We start from the raw sequence: 21,178 nt of genomic DNA on the forward strand, positions 1-21,178 counted from the left end.
TAGCTTATAAACGTGGGTAGATACTGAGGGATGGCTCACTTTGCAACCGTCCTAGTAAATGGCTTTTGGGTTTTGGAGGGCAATGTTCAAGGTGATAAACCTTTTCAAAAGGGCGATATCTTTTTATTCCGGGGTATGTTTCTCGGATCTGCTTCTAAGTGTAGGGTAGGACCCTCAACATTACTTTCATTTAGCCTTTTAGGTTGACCATGGAGGAAGGAGTTCTCATCTCTTAGTGTGGCCTTAGGTGGGAGACCAAGTGGCTTGGGAGCCTCATTTTCATGAACATTTATCTGATGATTTTCTCAGCTTGATGGATATCTTGAGTGGCCAATATATGGCCTTCGTAGAGAGGGACAGATGGGCCTCTGATAGTTCTGGTTGCTTTCCTGTAAAAGTCTTTTTATTCGATTACTTCTCTTCTTCCTTCCTCTAGATCTCCTAATCCCATTCATCATGTTTGGAAGTATATGGGCCTGCCATGTGTCTTGGCTTTTGGGTGGGCTGTTGGTAAGGAAAAAATGCTCATGATTGATCATTTTAAGGAATATTCAAATGATAATTCTGAATGGATGCATTTTATGACTTGGGATGCAGAAAGTGTGGATCATTTTTTTTGTTCATGCACTGTACCTTCACCTGGGAGATATGGTGGAGCATCTTAAGCTTGTTCAGTGTTGAGTGGGTGATGTTCCATGGGAAATTCTATAGTGCATGGCACTGTGGTCAAAGAGGAAAAAAGATCCATATGGTGTCTTGCCCTTCTTGCAGGCTGTTGGGTGGTGTAACATGAACACAATAATAGGAGATTCAAGGCACAACGATTTTTTTTTTTTTTTTGTGGTCTTCTGAAGGCCAAATGGCTAGTGATCGATTTTTTTATTGTGGTCTTCTGAAGGCCAAATGGCTAGCGATCGAATTTTTGATTGTGGTCTTTTGAAGGCCAAATGGCTAGTGATTCAAGTGGGTGTGGTCTTCCAAAGTCTTTGCAGATGGACTTGTGCAGATCTTTTGGGGTTCTTGGAGGGGATATTCTTCATTAAATTGAGTGCATGATTTAAGCATCTTGTTTCACCAGAAAATCCTATACACGGCCCTATCCTCAATGAGCGAATAAGGTTTCACATCCCTGTCACCACCTCTATCCAATTTCTTTTAGGTCTTCCTACCATTCTCTTTTCCGGCCTTCTAATACTAATCATTGTTCTCCTTACCAGAGCCATGTAAGTTGTTGCACGTGACTGTGCTATCTGAATCTCCTCTTTATTGTTTTATCACATCTTGGTACTATTCATAGATTGCATCCTATAACCTCTTTCTTTATTCTAATTTCTATCCTTCCTAGTCATTCCAAATCCATTCCAACATCCTCATCTTTGCCATCTTCAATCTCTCATGCCGCTTTCTATCTGCCAATGCTCAACCCATTTAGTATAGCCAGTTGACTAGCTACCTTATTAAAAAAATTCCTTTAAAGCTTCAAAGGCATGAGGTGATAACATAACATACTAGGACACATCTCCACTTCATCCACGGAGATCTAATTCTATTGCAAATATCCTTCTAAATCCCCAAACCTTGCAACTATAGAGGCAAGGTAATAAAACCACCTCTTGGTCATTTTTCGTTTTAAACAAAGTTTCATTGCTCACACACACATGTATATATAAGATCGGCCCATTAACCTTCCAAATTGACTCATTTCACTTGGTTAGCCAGCTGTTGCTAGGTTAGGGGCAGCTCTAAGGAAAGGAAGGTTCGTCAGCCAAATTGATTACAATATCAAGGTAGAGTTGAGTCTAGCCGATCTGCATGCTATTATGCAGAAATCCGATGAGACCTTCATGCAGCTGAGTCCCAGGGCTGGTTCAGAAAACATGTGAAACAGTTTGGTGTTTGGTGGGTTTAAAACACAGTTTGATCTTCTCTCCTTAGAATATTCTCTTGAATCTGGTCTGATCTAGAGTGCTTATTGATTGCAGGAAATTATTTTATGTATTGGAAATTGTGTCAAAATTGCTATGAGTTGTTCATTAGTTGTTGGATATTGATCATAGGCAGTGTTCGAAATATCGATACTATCGGCCGATATTATCGGTATCGGGCCCTAGCGAGACGAAACTCCTCCGACAACCCCCGGAAGATACCGAAAATCCAAAACTTCTGATATCGGCCGATATTATCGTCGATATCGCACCTGGGAGAGCATCATTATCCGAAAAAAATGAAAAAAGAAAAGAAAAGAAAAAAGAAAAACTTTTAATGGTAGATTTCGGTACCTGTAAAGAAGATCGCCTGATCGGAAGCTGTGTTTGATGGGCCATTTGAATCGAAGCCTCTGATTTGGAGAGATTTGGCCGCGAAATCCGCCGAAATCGTTGAAATAGTCGGGATTTGGGAGAGATTTTAGGGTTCCGGCGTCCGGAACCCTCTCTGCTTCGAAAAAAAAGGGCCCCGAGCCCTTATGCAGAAGAAGCGGACGGGTGGTGCATCGCACGTCACCGACGTGTTGACGTCACCAAGTTATGTGGGTCCCATCATGAGGTATATATTATATCCAAACCGTTCGTCCATTTGGCGAGCTCCTCGTAAGGCTTTATCCGAAAAATAAGACAGATCCAAAGATCAAGTGGACCACACTGTAAAAAAGCAGCGGGATATTGAACGTCCACCATTGAAACCCTTTTGGGGTCGCAAAAGTTTTGGATCGTATGATATTTGTTTTTCCTATTCATCAAGGGCTTTGTGACCTCATGAACAGATTGGATGGAAAACAAACGTTATGGTGGACCCTACGAATGTTATAACGGTGAGAATCATTGTCCTCACTGCTATTTGTGGTGTGGTCCAATTGAGGGTTGGATGTCACTCATTTTTGGATTCATGATCTAAAATGATCTCTCCAAATGGATGAACGGTGTGGATATAATAAATACATTATTGGTGGGGCCATGTAACTCTGATCTGCTTTGAACTGTTTGTACAACGTGTACTACGGAAGCGGATTGCGTACCGAGTAACTCAGTACCCCTAGCGTACTGAGTAAACTGTGTGGGGTCCACTGTTACTTTTTTATTTTATCCACTCCGCTAATCCATGTTAAAAGATAATTTTATGGCTAGATACCAAAAATGAAGCAAATTAAAATCTCAACTGGACCACACCACAGGAAACATTTTGATTGAACCTCTACCATTGAAAATTTTTTGGAGGCCAAAGAAGTTTTGGATCAAGCTGATGTTTGTCGTTTCTCTTCATCCATGTCTTTGTCATCTTATGAACAGGTTGGATGACAAATAAAAATTACTTTGGACCCTAGGAAGGTTTCAATGGTGGAAATCATTATTCCACACTGTTTCTTGTGTAATGGTCCACTTGAGCTTTGGATTTACTTCAATTTTGGTATAAACCCCTAAAATTAGCAGCTTTGGATTTATAAATGGGATGCATCATATTTAAATATATTTACCTTAGTTTAATAAGATAACGCATAACTTGGTACCTTGTACAAAGGAAATTTATTATGTTCACTTTTTTTTTTTGATATTTTATGATTTAAAAGTGTGCATTAAGGTCTTTTTAAATAATCTCCAAAGTTTCATAAAAAAATTCAACCATTTTGCTAATGTTTCCCCATGTTTTCCAAAAAGTGCGATAAACTATGCGATACAAACGATATATCTCGTGCGATAACCGATACGTATCTGTATCCCAAGGGTGCGATACATTGTGCGATACTGATATTTCGAACACTGATCCTAGGTACTGAGTTGGGATTTTCTCACCCAATTTAGTTTTTAATCCCTGAATATCCTTCTTCCAGGTGTTGGAATTTGGGGGCCTATATACTTAAAACTCACCGCTAAAATCATGATGCAATCAATCTGGTTTTTAAAAAAAAAAACAATTTGGATCGAACTGCATCCAAAACTCACCATTCTCACCACAAGCCGTTCTCACTTTTCTAATGGCATTCTCATACATCTTTACTATATATAACACCATTAGCTTTGGTCATTTTTTGCCGTTGCAATTAGTCTTCACAACATTGGTTAAAGAGTGAGTAGTAAGTTTGTCATAAAAGTGTAGCTGTTTGGCAGGGACTTTAGAGATTTTGCTGCATTAGGGATGGCACAGATTGCACCCGTGTCCTTTCACCTCTTTTAATGTGTGTAGCCTGCACCAAGGGAGACTGCTACAAAGGCTTTGTGGGGCCCACTCTGATCACTGTGTCATGTCCACTCCGTATATTTGTTGTGTTGGCTTATGTTAGGATGTCAGCTCAAAAATTGGGTGGACCCAGGACTCAAATGGGCCACAACAAGGGAAATAGCAAGGCAGGTCGTCCTTCGTTCCTCTCTCTCTCTCTCTCTCTCTCTCTCTCTCTCTCTCTCTTTGTGGGTGCGTGTGGCATGCACTTGTGTATAGCCCCCACCTTTCCTTTTGACTTCTTTTTTTTTTTTTCCCTCTACCCTTGAATCTTTTCTTCTCTCTATTCCTTTGCACTTTACATGTGTTGCATGTGCGGTTTTTAATAATGGCAACAGTGGTGCCGATACTGCCTTGTGAAGGTCATTACAGGCCATTTTTCACGTCTGTCACGTAACCACTTTTGAATACGATGGACGCATGTCCCACACCCTAGTGTCTTTAGTGATGCCAATACATCCTCTCAGATTGCTTTCCTTATCACCCACCCCATAAACTCCCCAGATATCCTATTGTTACCTTTCTCCATATTTATAAAAACTATGTCTAGTTTCTTCCTCTTATCTCTATGCTTTTCCATAGTTTGAACCCCCGATAGTTCAGGCAACTTTGTTAATCTCCTTTTGTTTCCTTGTAGGTATTTTGATGCTTCTCCTCTCATTTAGCATTTCTTATACCTAGAAAATTTCATTGAAAATACTAGTTAAACTATTCTGATTTTGCCAGTATCTTCTTCACTTCTATAGGTATATCTTTTGTCCTCAGTCTTCCCCTACCACATCTTTTGTCCTCAGTCTTCCCCTACCACATCTCTGTTGAAGCTGCCTTTACCTTTGCTACCTGAACTCCACGACAATATATGTGCTTGCAATCCCTGGGTATGCCCCTCTGCATGCTTTTTCCGTGCCCACATCTTCATTCAACAACCTCTAAAAGTAGCCTCTATCTCACACGTATCTCCTCTGGCTTTCAGCTATAGCTCCTAATGCTCTTCTTGATGCATTGTCTCTACTTTTCATAAACATAAGACAATGGTAAAAAAGAATTATGTTTTTGCAATTGATTTAGTCCTGCTGTGCTGTTGCTTTTATGATAAGATTGCCAGCTTGTTGATATTTTTTTTATTAAGTTTTTCTGGCCTGCCTGATTATTTCAGCTCTCATGTCTTTCTCAAAGGAGGCATACGATTTCGCTTGTTCAACTTAAAGGATAATTAACCGCTAAGTAGCTTGCTTTTCCAGTATTCAAATCCTGCTATTTGATTTTAATCTCCTAAATAATGATTCATGGTTCAACTTGAATCCCATTTGACAAAAATCACCAAGCCTGAATTGAGCAATTTACTCAAATTGAATGCCAATGTCAGTGACTTTACAACCGGGCATGGATTGATGGGGAATGAAATGGAACTGCGTGTAACATACAAGACTGGTTTGTTCCGAATGTAATTTTTTGTCCTTTTATCTTAATGAGTTCCAGAGTATCTTGCTCTGTATAGGTCATTACTATTCGAAAAAAGGGCTGATAGATTTTAGTCGTATCTACATGCCCATTTTTTAAATAAATTTGATGCAATCTCCTTCTTTTGTGACCTTACAATCTGAGATTATTTTCAGACATTCATATAGTCGCTTCAATTTTTATTTTTATATATATATTTTTTTAAATCTTATTTTCTGGATTTATCTGTTTTGCAACTCCACCTGCTGTAATTCGTCAATTTTATTTATGTTACTTACCACGATAGTTTCTCATGAAATCAAAAGAAGATGGTTTTATGTTGACATCTTATCTTGGATCAGGTTTTGTTAGCCACTGGGGGAGGCCACCTAGTTTATCTGGAAATAGGAGATGGGGTATTGACTGAAGTAAAACATACACAACTGGAATATGAGATATCATGCCTTGACATTAACCCTATAGGTGAGAATCCTAATTACAGTAGTCTCGCAGCAGTTGGAATGTGGACTGACATAAGCGTTAGGATTTTCTCCCTTCCTGGTCTGGAACTGATCACAAAGGAGCATCTGGGCGGAGAGATCATCCCTCGCTCTGTTCTTCTATGTGCGTTTGAAGGGGTATGCTAATGATTACTGTAACTTTGCTTCTTATTTCCAATGCTGCAGTTGAATCTCTCTCAGATATGCAATGCTCGGGCTGGAAGTTTGTGCAGCTGTCTAAGGTTTTCAGCTTGTGTAGGTGGGCCCATGGTTCAATGATCTAACCCGTTAATATCATTGTTCCCACTGCAGATGGCATGCTGCAAAAATCTTCCAGATATTAAAAATCCTAAGCCTTCAATTGGTGGCCAACTAATATTTGGTAAAGAAACTAAATACAGCAATTGTCAATGTTCAACCAAGAAAAGGCCAAATTCAACGGCTTGGATCTTCAGATCTGGGTTTTTTTTGCGCATGTGCCACCATCAGTGATGTTGGTCATAGCATCGGTTTGGATCACTTAACCATGCACTTGTACAAAAAACTGAAAACACATATATAATGTACAACCTCACAGGCTTTGCATCATACAATACATCTTTTTGCTTGTTGGATGAGTAGTTTGCACATATCTATCCATTAATCTCTTGGGTTGTTTAACAGGTATCTTACTTGTTATGCGCCCTTGGAGATGGGCACCTGTTCAATTTCCTATTAAACATGAACACTGGTGAGTTGTCTGATAGGAAGAAGGTCTCACTTGGGACTCAGCCTATAACACTCCGTACTTTCTCTTCCAAGAACACCACCCATGTGTTTGCTGCCTCGGATAGGCCAACTGTTATCTACAGTAGCAATAAGAAATTACTCTACAGCAATGTGAATCTAAAAGAAGTCAGCCATATGTGTCCTTTCAACTCTGCTGCTTTCCCTGACAGGTGCCTTCTCCTCTCATGCATGCTCAGAAGCATTATCCATGAACTTTGACCTTTCTCATTAAGTATTCTTGCAGAACATGCCAATCCTCTGTAAAATTTATGTGATATACCATACATTTATTTGACCGGTTAAAAATAGTGCAGGGTGCCACGGTATATGTTTGAAGTTAGGAATGTTGACAGATTAGTATCAGAAATTTATCGATGATTTGTGGCAAATGGTGGAAAAAGTGATGCATTAGAAGAATCTCTCTATTAAGGATTTCTTACAGAAAATCCTACAAGATAGGTTTAATTCAGATAATCATTAATTGACTTACACAAAACTCATCCCTTGAAAAAAAATAAAAATTGACTAACACAGTAACCAAAGAAAGTATGTATAGAGATAGAAAAATGCTAGTTCCAAGCTAGCTGGAAAACGAACACAAATAAGGCACTAAAACAACAGACTAATGACAAAGCGCCTTGTAAAATCCTTTGTTTTTACCTAAATTACCCATCTGAATTTTATTTTATTTTTAAAAAAAAAAAAGAAAGAATGAAAAAGAAGGAAAGGAATTCCTTTTCTTCTTGTGATATGTCAAACTATTACTTTCTTATTTGAGGGATTAAAAATCATTTATGTCACTTGGTAATGCAATTTAGTAGCAGACGGAAGTCTTTATCCAGGTGTAGATATTCTGTACAAGACTCTAGTTTCTTGTTTGCACTCTATTAAGGGTTGTTTGGCTCCCTGCTGTAAAAGGGGTTGCTATTCTGTTTCGCGAAAACAGATTCCCAGTGAAGGAGATTCTGTCTATGATGTTTGGTTACTGGGAAAGCTATTCTCATGAATCCACTTTTTGCGTTTAGATCCTCGGAAAGAGTTTTTAGGAACATTTTATCCTTTTCAAAAATACAACTGCTGGATGGGATGCATTTTCTAAAAATTTTGCAACCTGTCTTAAAGATGGGAATCATAAAATGGGCAAATTTTGGGAATTGGATTCCCATAGGAACATTTCCCACACGTTCCTGGGACCCAAACACAATTCAGCTCCTTACCAATGGAATCCATTTCCCAGGGGTTGGATTCCAAGAGCAAAATGACCCCTTAGTATTCTTGTCACCTATTTATTGAATTGGTACTTGACTGTTAATGTATGTTAGGAGTTCCCCATATCCATAGATTCTGCTAGTGCTGCCTTCTATTTTAACTTTGTGCATTGATTCATCATCAGCCTTGCAATTGCTAAGGAAGGAGAACTTACTATTGGTACTATTGATGACATCCAAAAGCTTCACATCCGCTCGATCCCACTTGGAGAGCATGCACGTCGTATTTGCCATCAGGAACAGTCACGGACATTCGCCATTTGCAGTTTGAAGTACTGCCAGTCCACTACGGATGACTCTGAAATGCATTTTGTGCGCTTGTTGGATGATCAAACCTTTGAGTTCATATCGACGTATCCACTTGATACCTACGAGTATGGCTGTTCTATCCTTAGCTGTTCATTCACAGATGATACCAATGTGTATTACTGCGTGGGAACAGCATATGTATTGCCTGAGGAGAACGAACCCAGCAAGGTAAGATTGCATTTCTTGGTATATTTTATTCCTTATTAGTGGGATTCATTAGAACAATGAGAAATTATATTCCTGAAGCATCAGGAGGTGAACTGTCCCAATTGTCCAATCTGCATATTCCTGACTGATGATCTTGTGGGCCACAGTGTGGATGCGGGATATTCCTAATATCTTCCAGATTGCAAGATCCTAGTGATCCCTTGACTTTTCTTTTGGACAGTTGTGGATTTATTTTGTCCTGGATGTCTACTTGTGGGTCACTGATCTAAAGTTTAGACATTCAATGTGCATCATTTTTTGGGCATGCCCATTCATGGTGGGGGCCATCAGATCAATAGTCTGAACCGTCAAACATGGGCCCCACTTGTACAGACCTACGGACTGGTGCATAAAGACATCAAGAGCTCTTAACATCCTGATGCATCAGGATCCATACTCATCTTGAAATTAATATTTTTTGTTCATAAGGAATTGGGACACATCATCATCTTAGCTTTTCTCCCTGCACTCTGAGGTTGGTTTTTAGATTGTAGATTGGGAAGTGATTAACCTACCACCAGGCATCAATCTTCCTCTCTTACCTGGTGATGCATCCAGGCTACTCATGTGTATCAACAAGGGGGCCAAGGCGGACCCTACTTAAGCACATGCATTAGAAATTTCTTTCTATAGGGGGTCTGTTTGGACTGTGGAGCCCACAATCCAATCTGTAGCTCTATAGGACTGCTGGTTGGACTGTGGGGTCTGCTTGCCCAATCAAACGAGATGATTATGGGCTCATCACTACAGTCACTCTCTATGGTGCTGTTTACCATACAGAAGTACAGTCCATATGGTGGTGTACATAGGTCCATTCAGCCCATATATAAGAACTACAATTGGATTTGAATTCTTTATTTTTGTTTCCTCGTTTAAATGCACTCGTTTAAAGCGAGTTGCGAGAATAGATAGGCAAGTGGTATGTGGAGCAAGAGAATTAAGCATGCGTATTTCGGAGTTCTTGCTAGAATAATCTAGAGTAGATTTATTGCCTCTATAAAGGCAAGAGGGTTGCAAGTATGGACATATACAATCAATTACTGATTGAATGAAAGTTCTCTTTTCGATTTTCTTTAGGACAGATTGCTTCTACTTCGCTCATCTAGTTCTAGTAACTAGAACGCTGTTTGAATCATGTAAGCTCCTTGATAAATGTTAGTGGTGTTATCACAAATTCAATTGTAGTTTCTTTACAGCACTTGATTGTCAAAGGGCAGATACTCTGAACTACCACCACAGCTTCTTTTCTTTTTTCCTGTTGATGATCGTGTCTTTGCTTTGACAAATGCAGGGCCGAATATTGGTTTTTGTAGTTGAAGATGGGAAGCTACAGCTGATTGCTGAAAAGGAAACAAAAGGGGCTGTGTACTCTCTCAACGCCTTCAATGGGAAATTGCTGGCTGCAATCAATCAGAAGATTCAGTTGTACAAGTGGATGCTTCGGGAAGACGGTTCACGTGAGTTGCAATCTGAATCTGGACACCACGGGCATATTCTCGCCCTGTATGTTCAAACCCGTGGCGATTTCATTGTTGTCGGTGATCTGATGAAGTCCATCTCGTTATTGATATACAAGGTATGTATGGCGCATATCTATACCACCACCATTGGCTTGTCTCACCTGTTTCACCTATCAATCCCATCTAAGGCATATCCATACCCACTTGTATTTTGAAGTCCATCATGAGTTGCAGCAGCAGCAGCACTCCTGTCCATATTATGTTTTTGCTAGTTGGCTTCTGTTGAAAGGTAATAAATTAGGAAGCTGATATCATCATTGCCATCATCAATCCAAATAAATAAATAAATAACAAAGAGAATAGAGAAAGCAAAGAGAAGAAAAAACCATCATCATCACCACTGTCACCACCATTTACCGCTACTACGTTGCTGTTGTTATCATCACCACCACCACGTGAGTTTTCTGGAAAGTTGAGGAGGTTAGCAGGCTGGAATAGTTGCTGATATGGTGATGAATGGATACCCTGGATGTGATGCTTGCTCAAGACCCTTCTAAAATGAGTGTTGGGGGTGCATCCACTTCATTTTTTAAAAAAAAGATCCTGTTTTTCTTCTGGTGGGATGCACATGTATGCGCTCACGTGCTTATTGAGATGCTTATCAGGTGGGCTCCATCATCTAGATGCCCTGGCCCAAAATCCTTGCCAATCCACTGATCAGTTTGACTGGACAAAAGGAGTGGATGGTTAATGATAAAGTTGGCATGATTTCAGGACCTGGTTATTGACGCATGTGTTCCAATTGGCTCGTGGCTCAATGTCCATGGCCTGGTCCACATGTGCATGTATTACTTAGTTTTTATTGGCATGCCAACTTTGCAGCAGTAACACTTTCATACCTGTGCTAAGAAAGCTGGATGTATGGCCTCTGTTTTCAGCATGAAGAGGGTGCCATCGAGGAGCGTGCCCGTGACTACAACGCCAACTGGATGTCGGCCGTTGAGATCCTCGACGATGATATCTACCTTGGCGCAGAGAACAACTTCAACCTCTTCACTGTCCGCAAGAACAGTGATGGCGCCACTGATGAGGAGCGCGGCCGCCTTGAGGTAGTGGGCGAGTACCACCTCGGTGAGTTTGTCAACCGCTTCTGCCATGGCTCCCTTGTCATGCGCCTCCCCGACTCCGATGTAGGCCAGATCCCCACTGTCATCTTTGGCACTGTGAACGGTGTGATCGGTGTCATTGCCTCATTGCCCCACGAGCAGTACGTCTTCCTGGAGAAGCTACAGTCGAACCTGGTGAAGGTCATCAAGGGTGTGGGTGGGCTGAGCCATGAGCAGTGGCGGTCTTTCAACAACGAGAAGAAAACAGTGGATGCAAAGAATTTCTTGGACGGGGATCTGATCGAGTCATTCCTTGATCTCAGCCGGAGCCGGATGGAAGAGATCTCAAAGGTGATGGGCGTGTCGGTGGAGGAGCTGTGCAAGAGAGTGGAGGAGCTGACGAGATTGCACTGAAGTCGTTGCTGGAGGTGATTGATTTCAGGCTTTTGTTCCCCTTATTCTCTTTTATATTTGTTTGTCATAGAATGGTCCACCTAGCAATGTGCATAGTTTTTCTTGTGTTCTCAGTTTGTGCCGGTGGGGCCCATTGATAACTAATCTTTCCCTTGGGAGGTCTTTTGGTGCGTTGGGATCTGCTAGGGGGGCCATTACGTCAACGGGTTGGATCAAGACCACGGATCCACCTCCACAAATTGAAAACCCGATCAAACTGTACGTGGCCTTTAGATAATACGTGCAGAAAACAGATGATGGTGTTTTGGGCAGATACGAATGAGGAAACTGGGATGCTATCTGTAACGTTTAGATATCTATATTTACTGTTGATCCGTGTGTTGCCTCAGAATTTGTATGTGGTAGAAAGCAGGCCGGTTTCGCCATCGATTGGAATGTTCACTTGGTGGGCTTTACAGTTGATAGGTCTTGCGTTTTCAAGTCAGGGCCTTTGATTATGTAGTTATCATACAAGGCCAGTGTTTTGAATCTAATCATAAGAAATCCAATTGAAAGGTTACGATTGTACTGCTTGTTGCAATTTTTGTTTGCAGTGGGCCATCCATGATGGTTTTTCTGCTTTTAATTTATAATAAGAAGGATCTTTCCCTCTTAACTTCTTTTTGAATTCTTGCAATAAAGAAATCAGGGAAATGATTCAGTGCTCTCATAGCACTACAGTTTAAAAGTGCATTTTGTGGGCCCCAATAAGTTTTTAATGGTGGATGTTTTGGTTTACCTACGGTTTGGATCTACTGCATTTTTGGGCTCATAACCTAAAAAAAGCTAAGGAAACAGATGGATGGCATGTATATAAGACATGCGCCAGGGTCGGTCCACGTCCACCAAAATTTAGGCCAGGTCCACTAATCAGGTGGGCCACACGTAGATGCAGAAGAATGGTCAATGTTCTCATAGAGGTATGGCCCACTGAATTAGCCTATTGGCATGATTTATAGGTCAGGGCTCAAGGGCCATATACGAAGGTGGGGCTTAATGTGTTAATAAAAATCCAAGCCTGGCCCAGTTCTGAGTTGGCCGTGGCTGGTGCTCTGTGGGCCCCACCATGATGTATGTGATTCATCCATTCCGTTCGTCCATTTTTACAGATCATTTTAGGGATTTATACCAAAAATGATAGGAATATAACTCTCAGGTGGTCACCACAGGAAAATAATAGTGATTGGATATCCACCATTAAAATCCTTCTAAGGACCACTGTACTGTTTATTTGACATCCAATCTGTTGATTAGGTCATACAGACCCAGATGAAGGGAAAAAAACAAAGATAAGCTTGATCCAAAACTTTTACGGCCCCTAAAAAGTTTTTAATGGTTGAAGTTCATTCAACACTGTTTCCTGTAATGTGGTCCACTTGAGTATATACCTCGGTTTTGGTCTCATACTATAAAATGATCTAAAAAAATAGATGGACAGCATGGATGAAACACATTCATCATGGTGGGGCCCACAGAGCACCGACCACCAGCCATTGGCTGGTGGCCCCAGCCAGGCATATCATATGCTGAACGTAATTTTCTAATGGGGAGAAGTTAAAATATGGCAGTCATCTTGCCACAGTACATGTAGCAGTACGTGTCAATCAGGACTGTTCATCTAGTGGGCCCCACTATGATGGCAATTTATTCAAGATAACCCATACATAAATTTGATCCTAGCCATACGAACACAAGGAAAAACAGTAAATTCTTCAACATTAACGGTGGGAAGTTAAGATAAGTAGATGGCTACGATTGCCGGATGAATATGATTTTTCCCAACATAGACCATCCATAGATGAGGCTTACTGGTTGGACGGCTCAGATGGACACATGAACCTGCGATGGGTACGGTAGAGAGATGAGAAACAATTGCGCACACATCTTATACACCTGGGAGGTGATCCAGGCAGCCCCACTAAACGTGCAGCTCAATTTAGATGATAGAAAATGGGCCCTACTTCTACAGAATTCGGTGGGGCCCACTTAGGATCCTGCAATCCCTCTACACCTAAAGTCAATGGAAATAAAATAAAAGAGGAAATGTCGATTTCCCAAAATACCATATTCATGATTCTCTTTTTTCCAATTCCCATGTAATATACACCTCTGCTAATTTAACAGCTGAGAAACATAGATTCCTAACAATACATCAAATACCCAAATAAGATATCACCACAACATTACTGTTTTCAACTTCTAAAATTTCCCAATTACAGAACCAAAAAAACGAAAAAATAATAATTCAGAAATGGAGGATATAAAACATGGTTTTAAGACTTGGGGATACGACTCAGGCTGAGACAACTCGGATTCGGTAGTGCAACCAATCCGGTTCGATAGCACAAGCGACCCCCAACTCAGGCGAGTCCCGACTTCGATTCAGGGCTGAATGAATCAACAAGAGTCACCAAGCCTTTTAACCATGATATAAACTACCCGATTCAGGGTCTATGGATCCAAGGATGAAAACGAAAGCCAAAGGGTAGAAAATGGTGTGCTAGCATCAGTAGCGTTGCCGGATTCTAATTCTCGTTTGATGGTGCATCCCACTGATCGGACATGGCTTCTCCCTCCGATTCACGCCGCTTCTTCTTGCCTTCTCCGTGTCTTGACCGTCTCGGCGCCTCGTCCTCACTCTCACTCTCGTCATTTCTGTAGCTGTTGCCTGCACCAAACAAGTCCTCATGGTGGGCCTTTGGGGCCTGAGGTGGATACTTCACTCCATCATCTGGTCCGCTGCTAGGGCCAGGAGCCTCCTGACCCTTGCCCTGCTCCGGTGTGTATCTCTCGTTCCTGTCATTCCCGGAGATCCTCTGATCTCTCTTCACCATCCGGTTGGTAGGTTGTGGGGGTGGGGGTGGAGGTGGACGGAACGGAGGCATGCCGATCGGTGGCCGAATGGGCCGTGCTTGAGCTGCACCTGGCATCCCCATCCCACCCATGAATGGGCCCCGACCTGGACCCATCATCATCCCAAGCCCACCAGCTGGAAAAACAGCTCCGGGCTGGGAAGGCCGTCCATGAAATACCATCCCTGCCGTGGGGCCTGTTCCATCCATGGGATTGAAGCCCATGGCAGAACCCTGATTCAAGCCGGAGAAGTCACCAGGAAACCTTGGAGCCATGTGGCCGTAAGGGCCAAAAGCACGGGGAGCCACACCAAAAGGATCCGGCATGGCGAATCCATCGGGAGTGACACCTCCGTAACTGAATCCATCGGGGCCCATCATGACAGGTGGGAAGCCCCTGACTCCGGGCATGGGCCTGGCTCCGCGTGCCATCATCATGTGCGGGGGCCACATTGCCCTTCCCCTACCCCTGCCTTGGGCAGGGCCAAGAGGCTGGCTGATGCTCTCTTCCTCTTCCTCGCTTTCCTCTTCCTCCTCTTCTTCGTTGTCCTCAAAGGGGACAATATCAGGATTCTCGGCCCCATCATCTGGATTAACTCCTTTTGCCTTCTCCTCTTCCCGTTTTGATTCTGCTGCTTCCCAGATGGCCTGAACCAAAGCATTACTTTCAATTCTTCTTCTTTTCTTTTCTTCTTTCATAAAGATTCAAATGAGAGGAAGTATAGGGTCTTGCACTTTCATCCAAATCATTAGCCGATGGGCCCCACTGCAGAATGGGGGGAGATTAAAAAATGTCCCACATTAGAAGATCCCAATCCATTGACGTGTGAACTCATTTCAGCTGAACAGCTGAATGTGAACCATCACTGTATCTTCTCATTAACTTCTATTTGCAAGCTACAGATTGAAGGGTAGGAAGCTTCAAATCTAGAAAGATGTTCTAAGCACCCCTCATCCATAGTGGGGGCCCCCCAGACCATGTATGGAATCTTGTACAATTTTCTGACAGAGATAGCTCTATAATTTCTCTCGTCTAGAAGAAATGATTGTCATAGTCACCCTTTCTAGTAAAAATGGTAACAGCTTATGGCAAACTAACATGGGAAAGCAATTCAACATGATCTGAAGTAATGGCCTAATAGATGAAGGAGGCGCTCCAGTAGTACCGGTTTAGATGTGGGGCCAGGGATTTTTGCATGAAATCCAAACCGTCCATAAGATGCATCACCTTAAAAAAAAAAAAAAAAAAAAAACCCCAGAGCCCTACAATCAGCCTGATACAAAACTCATATAGGCACAGGAGGGAAAATATTGACAGAGCCACCATTGATTAGCGCGAGGCCCACTATGTTGTGTATATAACATCAGGGTCATTCAGACCTTCATCCAGTCCAAGAGACGGGTCGGGCCAAACTTCAGGCTGTTCTGCTACTTGGTTGGGCCTGTGAAATTCAAGGGTGGTCAGGCCAAACTTCAGGTTGTTCAGTGGTTTGGGCGGGCCTGTGAAATTCAAGGGTAGGCTTCCCTCCCAGCTTGTTCCCTTTTCTGTGGGCCACCTGAGTTTTGTATCGAACAGAGTTTTGGGTCCCAGTGTTTTAAATAGCTTACATTATATAGCATGTAGCTTATGCCACATAACGTAACTTAGCCTTAATGCAACATAGCTCATGAAAATAGCTTAAGTCACATGTAGCCTACACTACATGCTAATTTACATACACTACATGCTATATAGCCTATGCTACATGCTATGTGGTAGGCTACATGCTAATTTACATATGCTACCCACTACACACTACATAGCTTATGCTATGAAGTTATTTTTCCTATAGCAAATACCAATTAATGTTTTCAATGATTTGTTACATTTTTCTATTTTTCAATAAAAATTACTTAAATCTTTTCAACAGTTTTAGAGTTAATCTTTGCACCATTTTTCCTATTATTTTAGGTTGTGTTTGGTTGCACCAGATATCATGGGATTTCATTATTAATCAGTCTAATTTGATGCAAATATCATGAAATTTCATGATATTTGGTGCAACCAAATGCAACATTAATTAAAAATCTAGAAGTAGCACATGGCTTACAATACGCGCTATGTAGCTTACCTCTCATGCTTAAGAGGAGTGAACGCAGCATTAAACGCTATTCGCTATTTAAAACACTGTTGGGTCCTAGGGGTTTACAAAGGTGACACACATCAGATAGACGGGAAGGATGGTGTGAATACATCATGTCAGCCCCATATATGCTGGGTACCACCATACCAGTAACCACTGGAACACGCCCCATAGATACAAAACGTATCAAAATTCATAGGCTGCATTTAAAGGCACAAGCGAACTGCAAAACAAACGTTCAGCTAATCCGGAGGAAATGACAAGAGTTAGTGATGTTTCATAGTATCATAATTAGAAGGTACATAACGTTATGGTTTTGATTCGTTTTAAGTTCAACTCAAAAGTTGAAAATCAAAGTCCAGATCTCAATTCAAATGTTATAGGGAAGAAGATAACAGTTTGGTTTCTTGCACTGTATTTGAATAACTACTGCAATTCATTCAACATTGCATCCAAATGCAGCTAAGTCAAAGAGAGAGCCACTGTTTTTCTAATAATAGCAGTTCAAGCAGGGGGGTTATTTACGGGTTAATTTGTTTATCAGGGAATGGACCCCCAGGGGGTGCGCCTCTGTAATTTTCTTCTCTTTGTTTTTTGTTTGTTTGTTTTTTTGGCCGCCTTTGTGGCTTTTAATAAATTGCATTATCGATTATTTTTTTTCCAAAGAAAAAGACCATCAACCCTGGGGGTGCAAATCAGGTGGGTTGGGTTGGGTTGAGGGTCAACCCAAGCCCGACCTGACCCCAAGAAGACCTAATCTAATCCGAATTCTAACCCGGGGTGCCCAACCCAAATTCCTCTAAAGTTGACCCAACCAAAACCTGCCCACATACATCTGATTATTCACAACCTGAACTGAATTTGCTCAACCCCAACTCCAACCTGATTTCAAATCGATTTGGCATTTTGCAACCCAAAACCAACCCATGGACCTTGACAACACAACCCAACCAAGCCCAAACTCGGTTTGGGTCAATCGGGATCAGGTTGACCAGAAACCAAATTGTAGCCCAGATTGACGCCCACAAGTGGTTGGTGTTTTCGCATTGCAAACAAACTGTATAGGTACAAGAATGCCTTGTACAAGTCATACAGCTCAATAAGCCCATGTGGTCATATAAGTAGTCCTTTCATAGTCATTTGGAGTAGCTTTAGAAGTTTGAATGCTCCTTAGTTGAAGTCTTCGTTCATTTCCTTTCTATTACATGTTATTCTAGGATTAGTTTGAATAGAAATAGAGAAAGTTATATTGGACCAATGGGCTTCAAGGCTTTGGTTTCTTTTGCTCTAGTTAGGATCTTGTACATGGCTATATATACGTCGCCATATGTATAGAATGCCATATAAAATACTATGAAATTTTTGGTTGAAAGGATGCAACTTCTAGGAGTGGCATTCTTCTAGAAACTGGTGGTGGGGGGGGGGGGTGGGCTGTTGTGTGCAACTAGGGCAAGTTGGGTCGGGTTGCACCCAACCTAGTCTCAAGGGGATCCAACCTGACCTAAATTCCAATCCAAGGTGCCCAACCCAAACCCAACCGTAGTCAATCTAAACACATGCGATTATTCCCAACCCGACCTGAATTTGCTCAACCCGAATTCAAATCAGTTTGGTGTATTCCAACCACAACCCAACCAAGGACTTCGGCAACCCAACCCAACCTGACTCGTGTTGGGTCAGTTGGGTTCAGGTTGCCCGAATCCAAATTGCATGCCTACTAGAAACCCTAGGGGAGAGGTGCGATGAGACATTGAGACTCCACATAATTTGTCTATTTCAATTTATTTCTTTATAAAGTTTATATTCTTCTGCAATTGGTGTTATTGAGGAGTTTTGAGGCATCTAAGGAATTAGACCATCAAATTGGTATGTTTTCTCCTCCTAATCAAGTGAATTCCATTCCATACTGTTTTGTTTCCTAAACAACCACCACCACCACCACCATCTTCTAAGCCTTATGCCAATTAATTGGGGTCAACTACATGAATCTTGTTCCGCTGTTCCACTCTATCAAGGGCCATACATTCAATTAGACCATAGGTCATTAGGTCTTTTCTTACTCGATCCACATTATTTTGGATCCCATGCCCTTTTAGAGCCTTCAACTTGTGCCAACTCACTCCAAAAAGGCAAGAAGATTCTTGGGCTAGTATTTAGGAGAAGCTGAAATTCATTGAGGTGAATATTGGAAGTAGGAAGGTAGTTGTGGACTCTGGTGGTTGGATCAATGGAACTGTTGAAGGCAAGGTGTCCCGTATCGGTATCGGTTGGCGTAACGGTGACCTCCAAAACCGATACGCAAAAATTTTTTTGCCAAAAAATATGAAAAATATGGATTAAATCCGGAATATTCTAAGCATTCCAAATATGTGTTATTGAGGAGTTTTGAGGCATCTAAGGAATTAGACCATCAAATTGGTATGTTTTCTCCTCCTAATCAAGTGAATTCCATTCCATACTGTTTTGTTTCCTCATAAACTCCAATTGTATATCAGTCTTCAGGCTTCCACGTTTAAACAACCACCACCACCACCACCATCTTCTAAGCCTTATGCCAATTAATTGGGGTCAACTACATGAATCTTGTTTCGCTGTTCCACTCTATCAAGGGCCATACATTCAATTAGACCATAGGTCATTAGGTCTTTTCTTACTCGATCCACATTATTTTGGATCCCATGCCCTTTTAGAGCCTTCAACTTGTGCCAATTTAGAAAAAGGGGCCAAAATTCATGCGTAAATAGAAAAAATATTAAAAAATTATTAAATGGCACCCCAAATCTGTAAAATGCACATTAACATGTTCTACTATGATTAACACATCATATGACATGATTAAAACAGCAAAATATATTAAAAAAGTATAAATACCTATTTTTGACGAATTTCTGAAAAATGGCCCACCGAGCTTTGATTCAAAAAATTATGCCCTTTTAGAGCCTTCAACTTGTGCCAACTCACTCCAAAAAGGCAAGAAGATTCTTGGGCTAGTATTTAGGAGAAGCTGAAATTCATTGAGGTGAATATTGGAAGTAGGAAGGTAGTTGTGGACTCTGGTGGTTGGATCAATGGAACTGTTGAAGGATGGAAACCTCTGGTTTGTTGGATCCTCAAGTTGAATCTATTATTGCACTAAGCGTGAAGCGAAGTGGCCACAAATTTGTGGTTGCAGAAGCAGGGAAGCGTCTCTTTCAAAATGCCAACAAGCATAAATAACTAGGAAGTCGGAGTGGGCGTGATATTCTGAAGCGGGGATTCAAAGCAGGAGCGACCCCTACTTGGAAGGATCCTGCAACTAAGGTTGAATCTCAACAAATGCTCATATTGGAATCCAGGGCCAGCAGGCAGCATCTGAGGTTTGATTCCCAATAACAATGTGGATGTTGTCAAGGCATATTCAGGGCAATTGGCGAAGGATTCTAGTGCAGCAGAGGCTCCTGTAATTCCTCATGCACAGGAGCCTTCAAAATCTTGCCGGTTAAGTGAAAAGGGACAGCATTGATCTACATTCAAGCGGGAAAAATGCCAAATATTGAGTGATCTTCCAATAAATCAACCTCAAACATAGTTTAGCCCATGAGATCAATGGTTTGGACCACCAAACCATGGGCTCCACATGTAGGGAATCTTGTGGGTCTAAAAAATTGTGCATTGACAATGAGGACCCCCTGATTCCTCAGGTCTATATAGGCTGCCATAGATTCAAAAGCATTCATAATGTTGCTACAAAACAAAAGGCATACAAACAACTATAAAAGAAAACACCATATGTGCATATAACAAATAACCAACATACCATGAGTTCACTATCTGGTTCAAGATAGAGCAACGAAGCCAACTGCTCACCAATAGAAGGCTCCAACTCTTGGCAGTCTCGGCTTATCTGCAATCATACAAACAACAGCAATTAGATTAGATGTTATAAGATCTGTCATTTGATAAAATAGGCCAAATACTGTTAGGAAGGACTTAAAACGTTTTAGATGAAACCAGACCACCTATTTTCTTTTCTTCTTTTTCTTTTTTAACCAAATTTTATTAAAAAAATTAAACTGAGGGAGGGTAATTCCTGATACAAAGAGATAACTGGTAGCAAATGCCTCTTTGGCATGGTCATCAACTACAGAATTTGCCCCTCAGCCCCACGTGGGTATACGAAATGTTTAGCAACAAGGAAAGAGATCTGTTGTTATTAAAAATAAAACACAAGTCCCAAGGCATCAAATCTGCGGCTTTCTCCCACTTCACTGGAGGGTTCTCTAACTAAAAAAAGCAAAAATGACAATGCCCCCCATCATCTGTAAGAAGCCAACCAAAACCCGACGGCAGAAGCCTACCAATGGAGGCAACATCAAAATTAAGCTTCCGGACACCAATGAGGGGAGGAGCCCATCCAACAGAAGGCTTGATTATCTACAGCACATTCATCAGCAATGCTTGCCAGTCCCTACATCGGTCAGAAGTGGAGATTCCCTTGAAAGAC

General features: G+C 41.5%; 2 protein-coding genes across 4 annotated transcripts in view; one reads left to right on the top strand and one right to left on the bottom strand.

Annotated features, from left to right (window-relative positions):
• The window catches only part of LOC131220759 (DNA damage-binding protein 1), a 38,544-nt gene extending 26,715 nt beyond the window's left edge, over positions 1-11,829 (top strand). The window contains exons 15-20 of one of the 3 annotated variants that reach the window (XM_058215588.1): positions 6,012-6,287; positions 6,813-7,087; positions 8,311-8,662; positions 9,993-10,277; positions 11,100-11,695; positions 11,796-11,829. In XM_058215588.1, the coding sequence (XP_058071571.1) occupies positions 6,012-6,287; positions 6,813-7,087; positions 8,311-8,662; positions 9,993-10,277; positions 11,100-11,681 (1,770 nt within the window). In that variant the 3' untranslated portion in view covers positions 11,682-11,695; positions 11,796-11,829. Of the gene's footprint in view, positions 1-6,011; positions 6,288-6,812; positions 7,088-8,310; positions 8,663-9,992; positions 10,278-11,099; positions 11,772-11,795 lie in introns of those variants that run through there. The other 2 variants (XM_058215587.1, XM_058215589.1) reach the window with 2 other exon arrangements.
• A 1,941-nt stretch (positions 11,830-13,770) lies between these two features.
• The window catches only part of LOC131220761 (30-kDa cleavage and polyadenylation specificity factor 30), a 32,099-nt gene continuing 24,691 nt past the window's right edge, over positions 13,771-21,178 (bottom strand). Inside the window, exons 6-7 of the mRNA XM_058215590.1 lie at positions 20,492-20,578; positions 13,771-15,220 (exon numbers count right to left, since the gene is read on the bottom strand). Coding sequence (XP_058071573.1) covers positions 14,246-15,220; positions 20,492-20,578 — 1,062 coding nt within the window. The 3' untranslated portion in view covers positions 13,771-14,245. The remainder of the gene's footprint in view (positions 15,221-20,491; positions 20,579-21,178) is intronic.

The sequence above is a fragment of the Magnolia sinica genome, chromosome 12 (assembly GCF_029962835.1).
Source record: "Magnolia sinica isolate HGM2019 chromosome 12, MsV1, whole genome shotgun sequence".
Taxonomy (NCBI): Eukaryota; Viridiplantae; Streptophyta; class Magnoliopsida; order Magnoliales; family Magnoliaceae; genus Magnolia; species Magnolia sinica.